Source organism: Aplidium turbinatum, chromosome 12 (genome assembly GCF_918807975.1).
Source record: "Aplidium turbinatum chromosome 12, kaAplTurb1.1, whole genome shotgun sequence".
NCBI classification, from domain to species: Eukaryota; Metazoa; Chordata; class Ascidiacea; order Aplousobranchia; family Polyclinidae; genus Aplidium; species Aplidium turbinatum.
The window spans coordinates 17,753,013-17,765,543 of NC_137483.1; the positions used below are offsets into that span (position 1 = coordinate 17,753,013).

Here is a 12,531-nt window from a genome sequence, read left to right on the forward strand (position 1 = left end):
CTTGTGCTGATAGCCGGGAAGAACGCCTTTCTTCACAAAGCTAGCTAATGTTACGAGTAACTAATGTTTGCTGCTGCGTAGTAGCATCAAAACTGTATCTTAGACTTAGATTGATCCAAGAAAGGGCTGCCTTATTGAATGAATAAGTTTATGAGTTAAAAGGCTCATTAACTTTGAATACTTCAGCGCAAACAAAGATCGTTTGACTGCGTTGACGTATTCGACTCTGAGTGACGAAAGCACCCGCATAACGACGGAGATGACGCCGATTCGACATCATTCAAGAGCACTCGCTTTTTGTCTAGGCAAGATTGCTAACATTCTTGCCTTGCCTTTTCATTTACCAAAGGAAAAGTTAACCCTTTAACATAAACCTTGATACGATAAAGAGAAAAAACAAATAACTTTATTTAGGCTTCTACTGCCCAAGCAATGCAACCCAACTCCAACCTTGTCCACAATCGACTTACAACAATAGAAAAGGCGGAAGATCTTTATCAGATTGCTTGCAATGCCCGCCTGGCTATTATTGCAATGGCACCGGGAACGCTGCTGTGGATGGTGAGACGAATGAAGCATGGTGTAGAACATGTTTTTTTAAACTTGTGTTCTTCCTGGAAGATCATCAGACAATGAAATTGTGTGGTGGTGTTATTCTTCATGTAGGTTTTCTTTCCTAGACAGCAAATCAGTCGATTTTTGCATTGATTCAACGTTTACAGACGTTTGTAGATGTTGAATCAATGCCAAAATCAACTGATTTGCTGTCTGGGATTGCTTCTAATTGTATCTCTTTGTGACGTGTTATTTCTAGATTGCAGTAAATAATATCTTTAAAACATGACTTGATTCATTGCAAGTGTTATTGTTTGATAGCTGCAGTGACGATCCTGTTTGGCTACTTTTTCTACGTTGCGTTTGCAGTAAATTGTGTAGTTGTCATGTTAGCATTCAAACCAATATTTGGCCAGGTCCATGCCAGGCAGGTTACTTATGCGAGGGCGGTAGTTCCACACCGACACCTGACGGATCAAGTTCTACAGACAATCCTTACAACGGACCATGCCCTGTTGGCCGCTACTGCCTCCAAGGTGATGCAACCTCAGCTTTGAAGAACTGTCCAAGAGGCACAGTACGCAATACGACCGGCGCGGCGTCCGTGGATGACTGCTACCCTTGTCCACCTGTAAGTATCCTCTATACCTGTCTCAACATCTAGCCCTGCCACTGCCTCGAAGGTAGACTAGTGAAAAAAGGAAGAAAGAACAAGAAGTATATGAGTGGTCGTGGAAATTTTTACGGCCAGGAATAGTCGCATTAAGACTATTTACTTCCTTGTTTTGAATCACGAGAAGCTGTTGATTCAAGTTACGAACACTTAAACAAGCTACGAATGTTGTCATGACTAGGGTTTTGTAATAAACGTTTCCTTGCATTTGTATTAGCGATGAAAGTTTAAAAGCCTCGGTTGAAGGGTGTTAGTCACTAAATTGGGTTTAATTTGAACAACAACAATAGCGTGGCATCTTCTTGATAGTGCAATTGAAACTGGTTTACTATCATGGTTACTACCAGCTTCGTAATGTAAATACTAACGACCTGTTTTAGCCTGATGCACGTGGGAACTGTGTTCCGAAAGCTAGTACAAACCGCTACTACCTCACCGAACCCGCAGCGTCAAGCCAAAACAGGTCGTTTGTGTCTACATCGTGAAGTTTTGTAACCTATGCAATATGCATGTAATGCAAACGCAATCCAAAACCCATAGAGTTACAATTTGAAATACCAAGCAAATGCAAACTATAATTAATACTACTTTCAGTAATGTAATAATTACACTGGGAAGACCATAGCTCCGGCTAATATTCAATAAACAATTTTTTGTTTTTTATGCAGGGTTTTTACTGCCTCAACGAAGGCCAGTCTCAACCAGACCCGGATGCACAATGCGATTGTGGGTTTTATTGCCCTGGAAACACGTCTAACGACTCCCCAACCCAATATCCCTGCCCCACAGGTCACTACTGCAGAAAGGGGTCGTCACAACCCCTACCTTGCGACATAGGTTAGTAGCATCACGTAATATAGCAATATGTTACTTCTGAGTACTCACTCGAAATAGCTTGTTTTTACTGTAGTTTAATGTCTTCAAGGCTGGCACCCTGTTTTCATAAGATAGAGATTTAGATTTGGTTGGGCGTCAAATAAGACCTAAAGCTTCAAACATGGTAGTAACAGCAAGTGTTTAAATCGTCTCTCCTCTCAATGGTTCACTTGTCCCATTCGATTGTTCAGGCGCATGTGGTCACTCAACTAAACTGAACGGAACTTACATCATATAAATATCTAGCAGCGAGCTGTAATTTCATGATCTTCTACGACAGTGATTCCCAAACTTTTTCTATTCGCGTACCATTCTGCAATTTCATACAGTGCTCGCGTACCACCTATATCCAGGAAATCTTTACAATACAGCCTAAAATAAGTGGCAATAAAGTTTAACGAATATCAGTACAAGGCTCCAAGACAAAAGGATTGTTAATGTTAGACTTAATGTAACCATCTATTATGTAACTATGCTGTTGAGTTGTCACCATAAGTAGAAGACCGATAAATAGGCTGCACGACTACTGCAGATCAGTAACAGCATTGAAAACTGACCAGTTTTGGCGTTTCTGTTGAACAATCTAGATCTAAAGTTTTCAAACTGTACATCGCAACGACCTGGTGCGTGGTTTCAATTTTCTTGACCGTGCAATGTGCATTAGCTGTTCAAAACTGTAGCAATCGGATATGGTTTAACAATCACATAGTGCAATTCTAATTCACTTCACCATGAGACAAATGAAGGCTGGTGACACAAACAGATAATTAAACGTTACTGAAATTCCTATATCAGGGTGCGTCGTAAGCCAGCAAACTTTCCCTATAGTGTCGCAACGAATAAAGATTGAGAACCACTGACCTGGGTGTTGCGTCATAGCCTAAACGCTTGAATTCCCTTCGAATAAAATTAATTATGACACAATAATGCACATTGTGTGATCTGAAAGTTTGTGCACATTCTATTACGTATTTATTTTAACTCTTGTCAACATAAGTGAGTTTCTCCCATACCACCTGGAAGACTTTCGCGTATCACTAGTGTAGTTTTATGCGTACCACAATTTGGGGACAACTGTTTTACAGTTTGTGTTTATTTGTTTTCAGGCACCTATCAACCCGGGGAAAGGAAATGCTCTTGCGAGCAATGTCGACCCGGTTACTACTGTGACGACACTTTGTCTGGTGCCCAGAAACCGTGCCCAGCTTATAGCTACTGCCCTCTTGGTGAGAAACCATTTCTGATGCCCGATAGTAAAATCCGTTGTTTTTACATTGATTCAACGTCTGCGGACGCAGACGTGACGGATTTTGCTGTCTTGGGCTGTAATTTATATGTTTCTTGAGGCTTCTAACTAAACTCATCGTCAATTAACGTTGAACCAATGTAAAATTGTGCATCTTGTGTACATGGGTACTTCTATCCCAACGTGATAATTGTTTTTAACAACACGTTTTGTTTATTGGGTATAAGGTTCCCCTTACCCTGTGCCTTGCCCCAACGGCACCTACACCGACGTCACTGAGGAATTATTGGAAGCCCCCAACGAATGTACGGAATGCCCAACGGGAAAATACTGCAATGGTGGTCAGATACAGGTGAGCCCATTGAGAATCAATTTTTATCTCAATATATTTTTCACACTTTGTTGCCTCTGCAAGCTTGACTGGCGGTGAGATGGCGCAGCGGATAAGGCGTTGGCTTTCCAATCATACAAATCTGGTTTGACTCCTAGCTTAAGCTGGTTGTTGAAAACCCCGCTCACCTATACCAAAGGTTTAATAAATTGGGTGGGCATACTTGCTGAAGGAAAGGCGGTCGAGTGAAAGGAACTGGCCACCCTGCTATCCTTAGTGCCGAAGGCTTGGTACAATGAGAAACCTTTTCATTCTCAACACTTGGAATCAAGTATGGAACCACCTTTACATTTACTTAAGCTTGACAGGCTAGATTGTCGAATCATAATGCACGAACGTCAACCATACGGTCTTGGTTCGTTACCCGGCTAAGCCTCATGTTGAAATTTACTGCTCACCTGTAGGTCAAAGATAAATGATATTGTTAGGCGGTTACCAAAGAAAAGGTGGCCGAGAGAAGCTAGCCACTCTACGCTGATTAGGTTTGTCAATAGAAATCTTATCTTCTTATTCTTGAAGCTCGATTACCTTGTGTAGACTCACGTTTACCTTTAAGCTTACTTCTTTGTTGAAGAATCCAGTATGCTGATAATAGCGTTTATATTTTTATATGCTACAAGTATTGATTCAGATTTCCTTTACGTTAACACGTCTTAATTTTACATCTGTGTTAAAAGATTTAAGTTTTCTCCAACAGGGTAATTGTTCGGCCGGATACTTCTGTGTGTCACGTGCTTACTCAGCGACAGCCAATGAGAACGTGACTGCTTGCAATTCTTTGGAAACGTGCGCCGGACCGTGTCCAGCAGGCTTCTACTGCGAGGAGGGCACCTTGCAAATGCAACCTTGTCCTGAAAACACCTTGCGCGAACTGCCTGGTAGAATCTGTTTATAACATCCTTAATTTAGTTTAAATTAATCTTTCAATATACCAAAAAGTTTAGAGGTACTATGATATTGATATTGTGAACAGAATAATTTTTAATTCTGTGGTACGATATGTTTTGAATATTGTCAGAAGATATATCAATAAGATTCAACAGTACAATTTTTTTTGTGTTATCATCTTTGATCTTTTTATTCGTTGAAAGACAACTTGCAGATAACAATGTTACTAACCATCCATGAAGTTCAAACGAATTCTATTTTATACAAAAGAAGTAGAAAATCTTGATCCTCACGTTATCCACCTTCCTTCTTCATAATTCTCCACCAATATCCGAAACTCTTAGCTCTTCCGATTCTTCCTGTGTCCTTTTCTGTCATCAATCACCTTTAAGCTTCTTACTTCGTAGCGTCTCTACACTGCTTCTGGAGTTGGCTGATGCAATTTTTCAAGCGGCCCTTCAAAATCTCAACAGTGCATTGCTTGGGTATTAAACAAAGAAAACATATTAGTACATACAACTTATTAATGTAAAGCAAAGAAAACTACCATCATAGATAACTTCAATTAATGTTTTTTTATTTTCCTTTCCAGGGGCTGCCAGTCTGAACGATTGCGGGTTTTGCCCTGCCGGTTCTTGGTGTCATGAAGGTAACCCCATTGCTGAACCATGCCCAGTCGGCTTCTACTGCCTCGGTTTGAACACAAGCGACTGTTTGGACGCCGCTGGACCGCAGCCTTGCCCGCTGTACACTTTCAGAAATGAAACAGGTCATTGTATTATTTCCGCTTTACGTTTGTTATGTTTTTAACCATGCTTTTAACTTTTAATGCTCGGATGACTTTTTTTAAAGAAAAAAAAAAACGTTTTGGTTTTTAGTGTTGCAACTAACCCAATAAAGCCATGATTGTCAAACTTTTTGTTTTGTTTTTTAAAATTAACAATTAAAAATTTTGCCAAGTGGCTACATTGGGCTCACAAATATAAAAGATCTTAGATACAGGATTTCCCTAACAGTTCAAACGCTGAAGGTTACAAACCGAAAAAGCAGAACAGAAATATCATCTTCATTTAACGAAGCATTTCTTTTTAAAAAAAAATGTATTTTTCTTATAGGCTTGAAAAGGGCTATATGACTAGCCGAAAACGTTCGCTTTTTATTTTTTGTTTTTATAATGTTAAATGTAGTGTTGTTGCTGAGTTATGTCTGTTTATGGTTTAAAAGAGTTACCTCTCTACCCAAATTGTATTTTACGAAGAGTATTAGCAAGCAAAAACCATTTTAAGCTTTATTTGTAAATTGTCTTTATATTTTTCAGCAAGTAGCGTTGCCAATGAGTTTGTTTGCTTTTATTGCCTTGACAAGAGATAAAATAATGGACTAAACCACGACATAGGAACATATTTAATTGATGAAAAACTAACAATCCCTCTAAAATTTGGGTTTGCCAATTGGCTACACTTGACATTAAAGGGTTAAAGTCATAAGTACTAAAATGCTTTTTACCAAAAATGCCCAAGGTAAAATTATTTCAAAATATTGAAACATGCAGTGGAGACATAAGTCTTAATTTTTTCCCAAACTTTAAACATGTCCTTGGACAACAGGAGGAAGCAAAGTGGAAGACTGCCTCCCTTGTCCCGCCGGCTTTTGGTGCAACGAGACGAACCTTTCCGATTTCTCGTCGTCCGCATGCGCACTTGGCTACTACTGCATTGGCGGTCAGTTCAATCTTCATTGTAGTCGTACACCGTGTGTTTTTGTTTGACCCAGACAGCAAATCAATTAAATCAAAAACGACTGCTTTGCTGTCTGGGGACATACAGACAAGACTGATTCAACGTTGTTTTGACGTTAGCTAATGGTTATTTGTTTATGTGATTTCTGTTAGAGATTCACATCATATTGTTAAAGACTATATGCACGATATTCATTGTGTGATAGTCATAAAATTGTTTTCAAACGTGACACCTTTCAGCATTTTGCTAAAAATGCAACCACAATTCCCCAGACAGCAAAATCCATCATTTTTACATTGATTCAACGTCTGCAGACGTTTTATTTATCGTACTTGTTCAAAACTCTTTACTGCTACCAGGCGGACAAGCTCCCACGAAGTGTCCTGCCGGTACTCTGCGCAACACCACCGGTGCAACATCAGTGTCGGATTGCTCTCCTTGCACACCGGGCTATTACTGTCCCGACCCAACAACAACTGGTACGTTAGCTCGATATTCCACGTGGTGATTTATTCTGTTCTTTTTCGCTGTTCAGATTTGATCGATGAAAGTAGCTGTTTAGCACTCTACCTGAGATATGTTTTGATTATAATTGTTGTCACGGTTTGGTTTAGAAAGTTATTCACCTCCTTATTCAAGTGTTTTCACATTTCCAACATGCAGGCTACATGAAAAATGTTGGACATAAATTAAACTTTTTAATTGTTAAATGTTGAGCTAAAATTTTCCTAAAATGAAGAATGAGGTTGAAAAATAATGTTGAAATAAATCCTATGTGCTTGGTCAGGCGTGACGAATATCAACGGAATTCCATGCGACAAAGGATTCCAATGTGCGGAAGGTTCAACTTCCCAATTGCCGTGCCCGCCTGGGTTCTACTGTGAGGAAAAGACCGACGTTCCTACAATATGCCCCGCAGGTATGAGATTGTGCTATCCTGTAAACATTAACGCAGGGCATGTGCGTTTTAATATCGACATGCCCTACATTTTACACCGTAGATTTGTTTCCTTAATACTTTATAAGCGTTTTGTCGCTTCTACCTTTTTCTAAACCTCTGCTATGTTTTGTATATATTATTTTTCGTTGTGATGATCAGAAATAAAAACAAACTGAGCTGAACCTCGTTTGAAACGCAGTTGTAAAAACTGTTGCGGTTTTTGTTTTTTAAGAATTTATTTACCACTGTAGTCTTTGACTAAACTACTTCTCCCATACGCTTTCAATTCAACTGTTGGAATGGTATTCTTGCTTTTTCTTTGTTGTTTCTTTACTTACGCCCTGTAGTTGAAGAGTTAGAGCGGAAGTGAAGCCAAGAAAGCCAATCTTCGTGTCCACCTTCAAGTATGGCTTTAACTGTCTTGCCAAAGACACAGCCGCATGCTCTTGAACGGTATCGAGCCGGTGCCCTTTCGAACTTCGAGTCAGGGCTCTCGCCACTCGACTTTCACCACTTGACACTTCTATATGTATGTACGCTGATAGAAGTTTTATAGTGACGTTGTATGCTGCTTCAGGCTTCTTTTGCCCCAACGGATCATACACGTTCACGATTTGCGAATACCCTTACTACTGCCCAGAGGGTACCGGAGACCCCCGGCCCTGCGACATTGGATATCAACCCCTTAACATATCCGGCTTGCGTGTTGATTTAACCGAGGCTTGCATGATCTGCCCCGCTGGTTCATATAGAAACTCTTCTATGGATGACAAGTGCCAACCATGTCCCCCCGGATATTTTTGCCCAGAAGGTAAAACGTGGTAGTATTTGGTAACAATGTCACGTTTCGTTTCATAGCTTTTGCAGTAGAATATTGTTTGGACAAAAAAAAGATCAACAAAAAGAGGTAGATGGTTTCTAAAAGATTAACGTTTAATGTAGAATAAATGATAAAAATAAGAAATGCAATGCCTAACAAACGTTTAATTTTTTAAATTATTTAATTTGATAAACTTAGCTTCAAAATTCTTTTGAAAAAATCCGGAAAAATGCTTTTGTGTGGTGAATACAAAACTTGATTTATAAAACGCCACTTTTCTCTCATTTAGGCACCGGGAATTTCCAGCAAAACGCGTGTCCTATAGGACATTACTGCCCAGAGGGTGGAATAACCCCAGTAGGGGGTGTCACAGGCGCCCCAATAGCCTGTCCCGCTGGAACCTTTGGTCAGCAGTCTGGCGCAGTCTTCTCTGTGTGCCAGCCCTGCGCTTCAGGAATGTACAACAACAAAGAAGGTCAGGCCGCCTGCTTCCCGTGTGGCAGCTCAGCATCCTCCGATGAGGGCGCTACTGAGTGCATTTGCGAAGGTAGGTAATCTCTTGCTTGTCAGAGTCATAATCAGCAACTGATTCGGTTGAATTTATGTCTTTGTATCTTGAAAATAGCACCTTCGAAAATAGCACTTTCGTATTTACCTGTCTGAACATTTTATTTCATCTCACTTGGAGCCTCAAATTTTTAGTTTTATGTTAGTCTGTGCACTAACTAAAGCACTAACTAAAAAAACATGGGACGAAATAATGAAGGACGGTATGATCAGACGATGCTTGGCTATTGCTGATGCAAATGACCATAAAAAAATGGAAGCGTTACTGCAGAAACAGTTGGCAAACCTGATGGTTCGGGATAGTGCCCAAATCCCTGTCAGCAAATCAATAATGCTTGTAAAAAAGACAAAAAAATTAAGCTGCAACCAAGAAAGATTAAACTAAAAGTTATTGGGTTTGTATGCCACGACCTACAAGAGATTCTCATAGATTTGTTTGAACCATTTTTTTCCAGGATTCAACAGAGCATTCCAAGCCAGCGATGGCTCGTGCGTGTGCCAGTCTGGCTATATTTTCTACAACGAGGCTGATCAGATACAATCAGAAGGTTAGTTGATGTGGTCTTGCTAGCGTCTATATTATGTCGTGTTTGTTTTTAACAAGTGCGCGTTTAGCCTATTTTACTTACGTTGGGTTATAATAGGCAAGTAACATTGAAAAGTGAATTCATAATTGTAAAACGTTCTTTCCAGCAAATAACGTTAAGTTTTTGAAATCTGTAGATATTAGTTTCTTGACAACTTGATAGCCTAATAATTTGATGATGTTGATCTGCTGTATTGTGACATCACAGACTAACATTATTTCGTTTCGAAGTTTTGTTGGTTCTACTCAATGTGGTCATAAGATTAGCATCCATCTGCTGCGATGCAAGCCTTCCTGAAGATCTTTTTGCTAAAGAAATACCAATTTAGTCCAAAAATAAAGAGCCCATAATGTAGTTACCAAGCTCATGCTGAAAATGAATTTAGTATCTACATTTTGGGCTCTTTATTTTTTGATCAGATTAACCAGGCATTCCAATCGTGTTGCTTCAAAATACCAATTTGTTCAACAAAGCTAGCAACAATTTTCATTGATGGCGGACAACAATAAGAATACAACTGGTCTTTAATATCTGAAGATCGGTTATGAATTATGATAAAGGTACAATTCATGTGGCAACATTTCAAGGAAACGGTACCAAAGTGGTCATACAAAGCGGGTAGTGACGTTATATGTAGCTATAAGTTGACTCACATGGACAATTTTCCATAGGACAGAAATAAACCGAGTTAGGTGTGAATTATCATCCCTAATCTTCCATCGCGTGCTTTTTCAGGCAACTCCGCTTACTCTTGTGAAGCCTTAGTCGACACTAGGTGCGCTAGTGGGGAGACAAGGTCAGCTTCAACCCGCGAATGTTTCTCGCCATCCACGTACTCATGCGAGGGTGCTTGCTCTTCAAGGGGAGGCACCTTAAATGTGGACCTGGGGACCTGTTTATGCGACACCGTCACTGTACCCCAAGAAATAAACTGTGCTGTAGGATGTAACGCCGTAAGTGCTTTCAAAATATTATATGTTTGTTTTTTTGCATCTGTAGAAGTTGTTTAGATGTAAACATTGTTCATTATTCCAGGTTAGTACTACTTTCGATGCCAGCACTGGCACTTTAACCATGACTACTACCTCTATCACCGATGGTACCACAAGTGATGTCGTCGTACCGAGTGTGTTTGGACCCACAGATAAAGTGACTGGGTCACCGAACACTCTTCTTATGCAAATGTGTAAGTCTTCATGTACAACTGTTCTACTACATTCATTGTTATTGCTGAGTTTGCTTATTTATTGTTAAATTAAACCTGCGCAGCATCTTGAGTGGCTTGTCAGACTTTGACTTGGTAATTGTAGAATTCTCTGCAAATCAGTCTTGTCTAAGTTAGTAATTTATTGCCTCATAAAACAAAAGCATGCCTTCCTATTTTAAACTGATGTTCTCTTAACGAAAGCGAGATAAGCTATTTGCAAGTACTTTTTGTGTATGTATTAAAGTTTAGATCATCATTTCTGTAAACCTGTATAATGCATTATTTTGCTTCCCATCCAGCAACACAAGGTATTTTTGGTGTTCCACCATCTTCACCTGAAATGGTTTCGTCCGTTGTCAATGGCAGCCTAGAGACGGAATTGGAAACAGCTGTTCCAACTCGCAGACGACGCTCTGTTTTTGACCCTAATGACTTCGATGAGACTGTCACTAGATTCTTTGGAAGAAAGTAAGTTTTTTAGCATCTTCATTAAGCAATGTAAATCCAAGGTTTAACGTAAATAAATGCTCAGAAGTAGAGTTGTTAATTGTGTGTTGTTTTGCAGGATCTTGCAGACAATGAACTCCACAGACGCCACCCCGACGACACCAACAGACGTCATAGCTAATCCTGTCATATGCTTACAGGTCGGTATGACTGATTTCACTTGCGCGATGAATCAGCAAAAAATAACATAAAAGTATTAAAGACATTGTTGCTTAATTGTTGGTTCAAATTCAGCAGCAGAGATTTGGTGGGCTGTAGTTTAAGTTTTTTATTTTATTTTATAAATAAAGAATTGAATGTCAAGTCTAAAGAGACTACAAGAAACTGCAATGTTCATCACTGCAAATTTATATTAGTCAGAACTAGCAGCAATAAAACTCTAAATTAATCACTACCTAGGAAAAACTTTAACTGCATGCATATTCTGAGTAGTACTTAGTTACATCCAGTGGCCTGACGTAAACATTTTTTGGGGGATGTTAAATTTTTCAGCAAACTTTCAGCATACAGTCTACTTGTATTTAAATAGAAAAAAGCAGTGGAGCTGATTCGGTTGACCCGCACCCAGGGCTTTTATTAAATACAAGCAGACTAAAGTTTATTGAAAAAAGTGAACACCCAAAAAAATGGTCATGTTACGCCACCGGTTACATTTTGTTCAGTCAATGTGGTGACTTCTTTAGAGGTAATTATTATTTTATCCACAGTTAGGAGAGATGTTAATTTTCGGCCTTAATCTGGACCGTGTCAACCGAAACCTGAGTAATTATCCAATCTACGTTCGAAACCATCTTTTCAATACCAATCCAAGCTTCGACTTCGGGGCTTTCAGGTATTGGCATGTCTTTCTGCTTATCGCCATAATTTGTTCCCCGTATTGAACGTAAAGTACTCAGATGCAGTGTTACCGTGTTACCTATTGTGGTTGCTCGTCTGGTGCAGTAAAACAAAACTGGGCCAAGCCGCAGCCAACCCATCCCCCTCTCACAACGCTATTTTGCACCAGTAAGAAAATTATACTTTAACGTGCAGTTAAATTCTTGAAAAAGCAAGCTTTTCCTTTTTTTGCTATTTTACAAAGATTGACAGAGGCTGCGTTTCCTTCCAGGCAATTGCAAAGCTACATCACTCTATCGAATTGGACGGTGACTAACTTTGCACACGTCTTCCTGGAATCTGGCATCTACGTGTTCAGTGATTCACAAAACCCTGACCAAGAACTTATCGTCAACGTCTTGCCTAATGGTAGGCGCTCAACGTGTGTGTTGTTGTGTGGAAGTAGTAATGTTTGTTAGTTATACCCATTTGATTTTACTAACTTACCGGAATTTTATTGGGTAACACCTCCGGTTGAGATTTCCCGCAATAGGATTCTAGTTTTATTTGTGCTATTAAAACAAAACAGAGGCAGACCACCTGGAATTTGGACTAATGATGTTAAAGACCGGATAAGACGTGATTACAAAACTGCAATTAAAAAACCTCACAACGGAAAAACTTGGCGCTTCATTGCCTCCAACTCTCGACGAAAGGAA

At 39.6% G+C, this 12,531-nt stretch overlaps 1 protein-coding gene across 1 annotated transcript in view; it reads left to right on the forward strand.

Moving 5' to 3' along the window:
- Nucleotides 1-12,531, forward strand: part of LOC145780636 (uncharacterized) — a 113,031-nt gene that overhangs the window by 77,658 nt on the left and 22,842 nt on the right. The window contains exons 102-120 of the mRNA XM_082592261.1: nt 415-561; nt 972-1,186; nt 1,897-2,065; nt 3,211-3,330; nt 3,578-3,702; nt 4,439-4,619; nt 5,222-5,398; nt 6,237-6,350; nt 6,728-6,847; nt 7,156-7,287; nt 7,886-8,119; nt 8,418-8,675; nt 9,151-9,243; nt 10,018-10,235; nt 10,318-10,468; nt 10,789-10,957; nt 11,055-11,136; nt 11,704-11,828; nt 12,105-12,241. Of these exons, the coding sequence (XP_082448387.1) occupies nt 415-561; nt 972-1,186; nt 1,897-2,065; nt 3,211-3,330; nt 3,578-3,702; nt 4,439-4,619; nt 5,222-5,398; nt 6,237-6,350; nt 6,728-6,847; nt 7,156-7,287; nt 7,886-8,119; nt 8,418-8,675; nt 9,151-9,243; nt 10,018-10,235; nt 10,318-10,468; nt 10,789-10,957; nt 11,055-11,136; nt 11,704-11,828; nt 12,105-12,241 (2,967 nt within the window). The remainder of the gene's footprint in view (nt 1-414; nt 562-971; nt 1,187-1,896; nt 2,066-3,210; nt 3,331-3,577; nt 3,703-4,438; nt 4,620-5,221; nt 5,399-6,236; nt 6,351-6,727; nt 6,848-7,155; nt 7,288-7,885; nt 8,120-8,417; nt 8,676-9,150; nt 9,244-10,017; nt 10,236-10,317; nt 10,469-10,788; nt 10,958-11,054; nt 11,137-11,703; nt 11,829-12,104; nt 12,242-12,531) is intronic.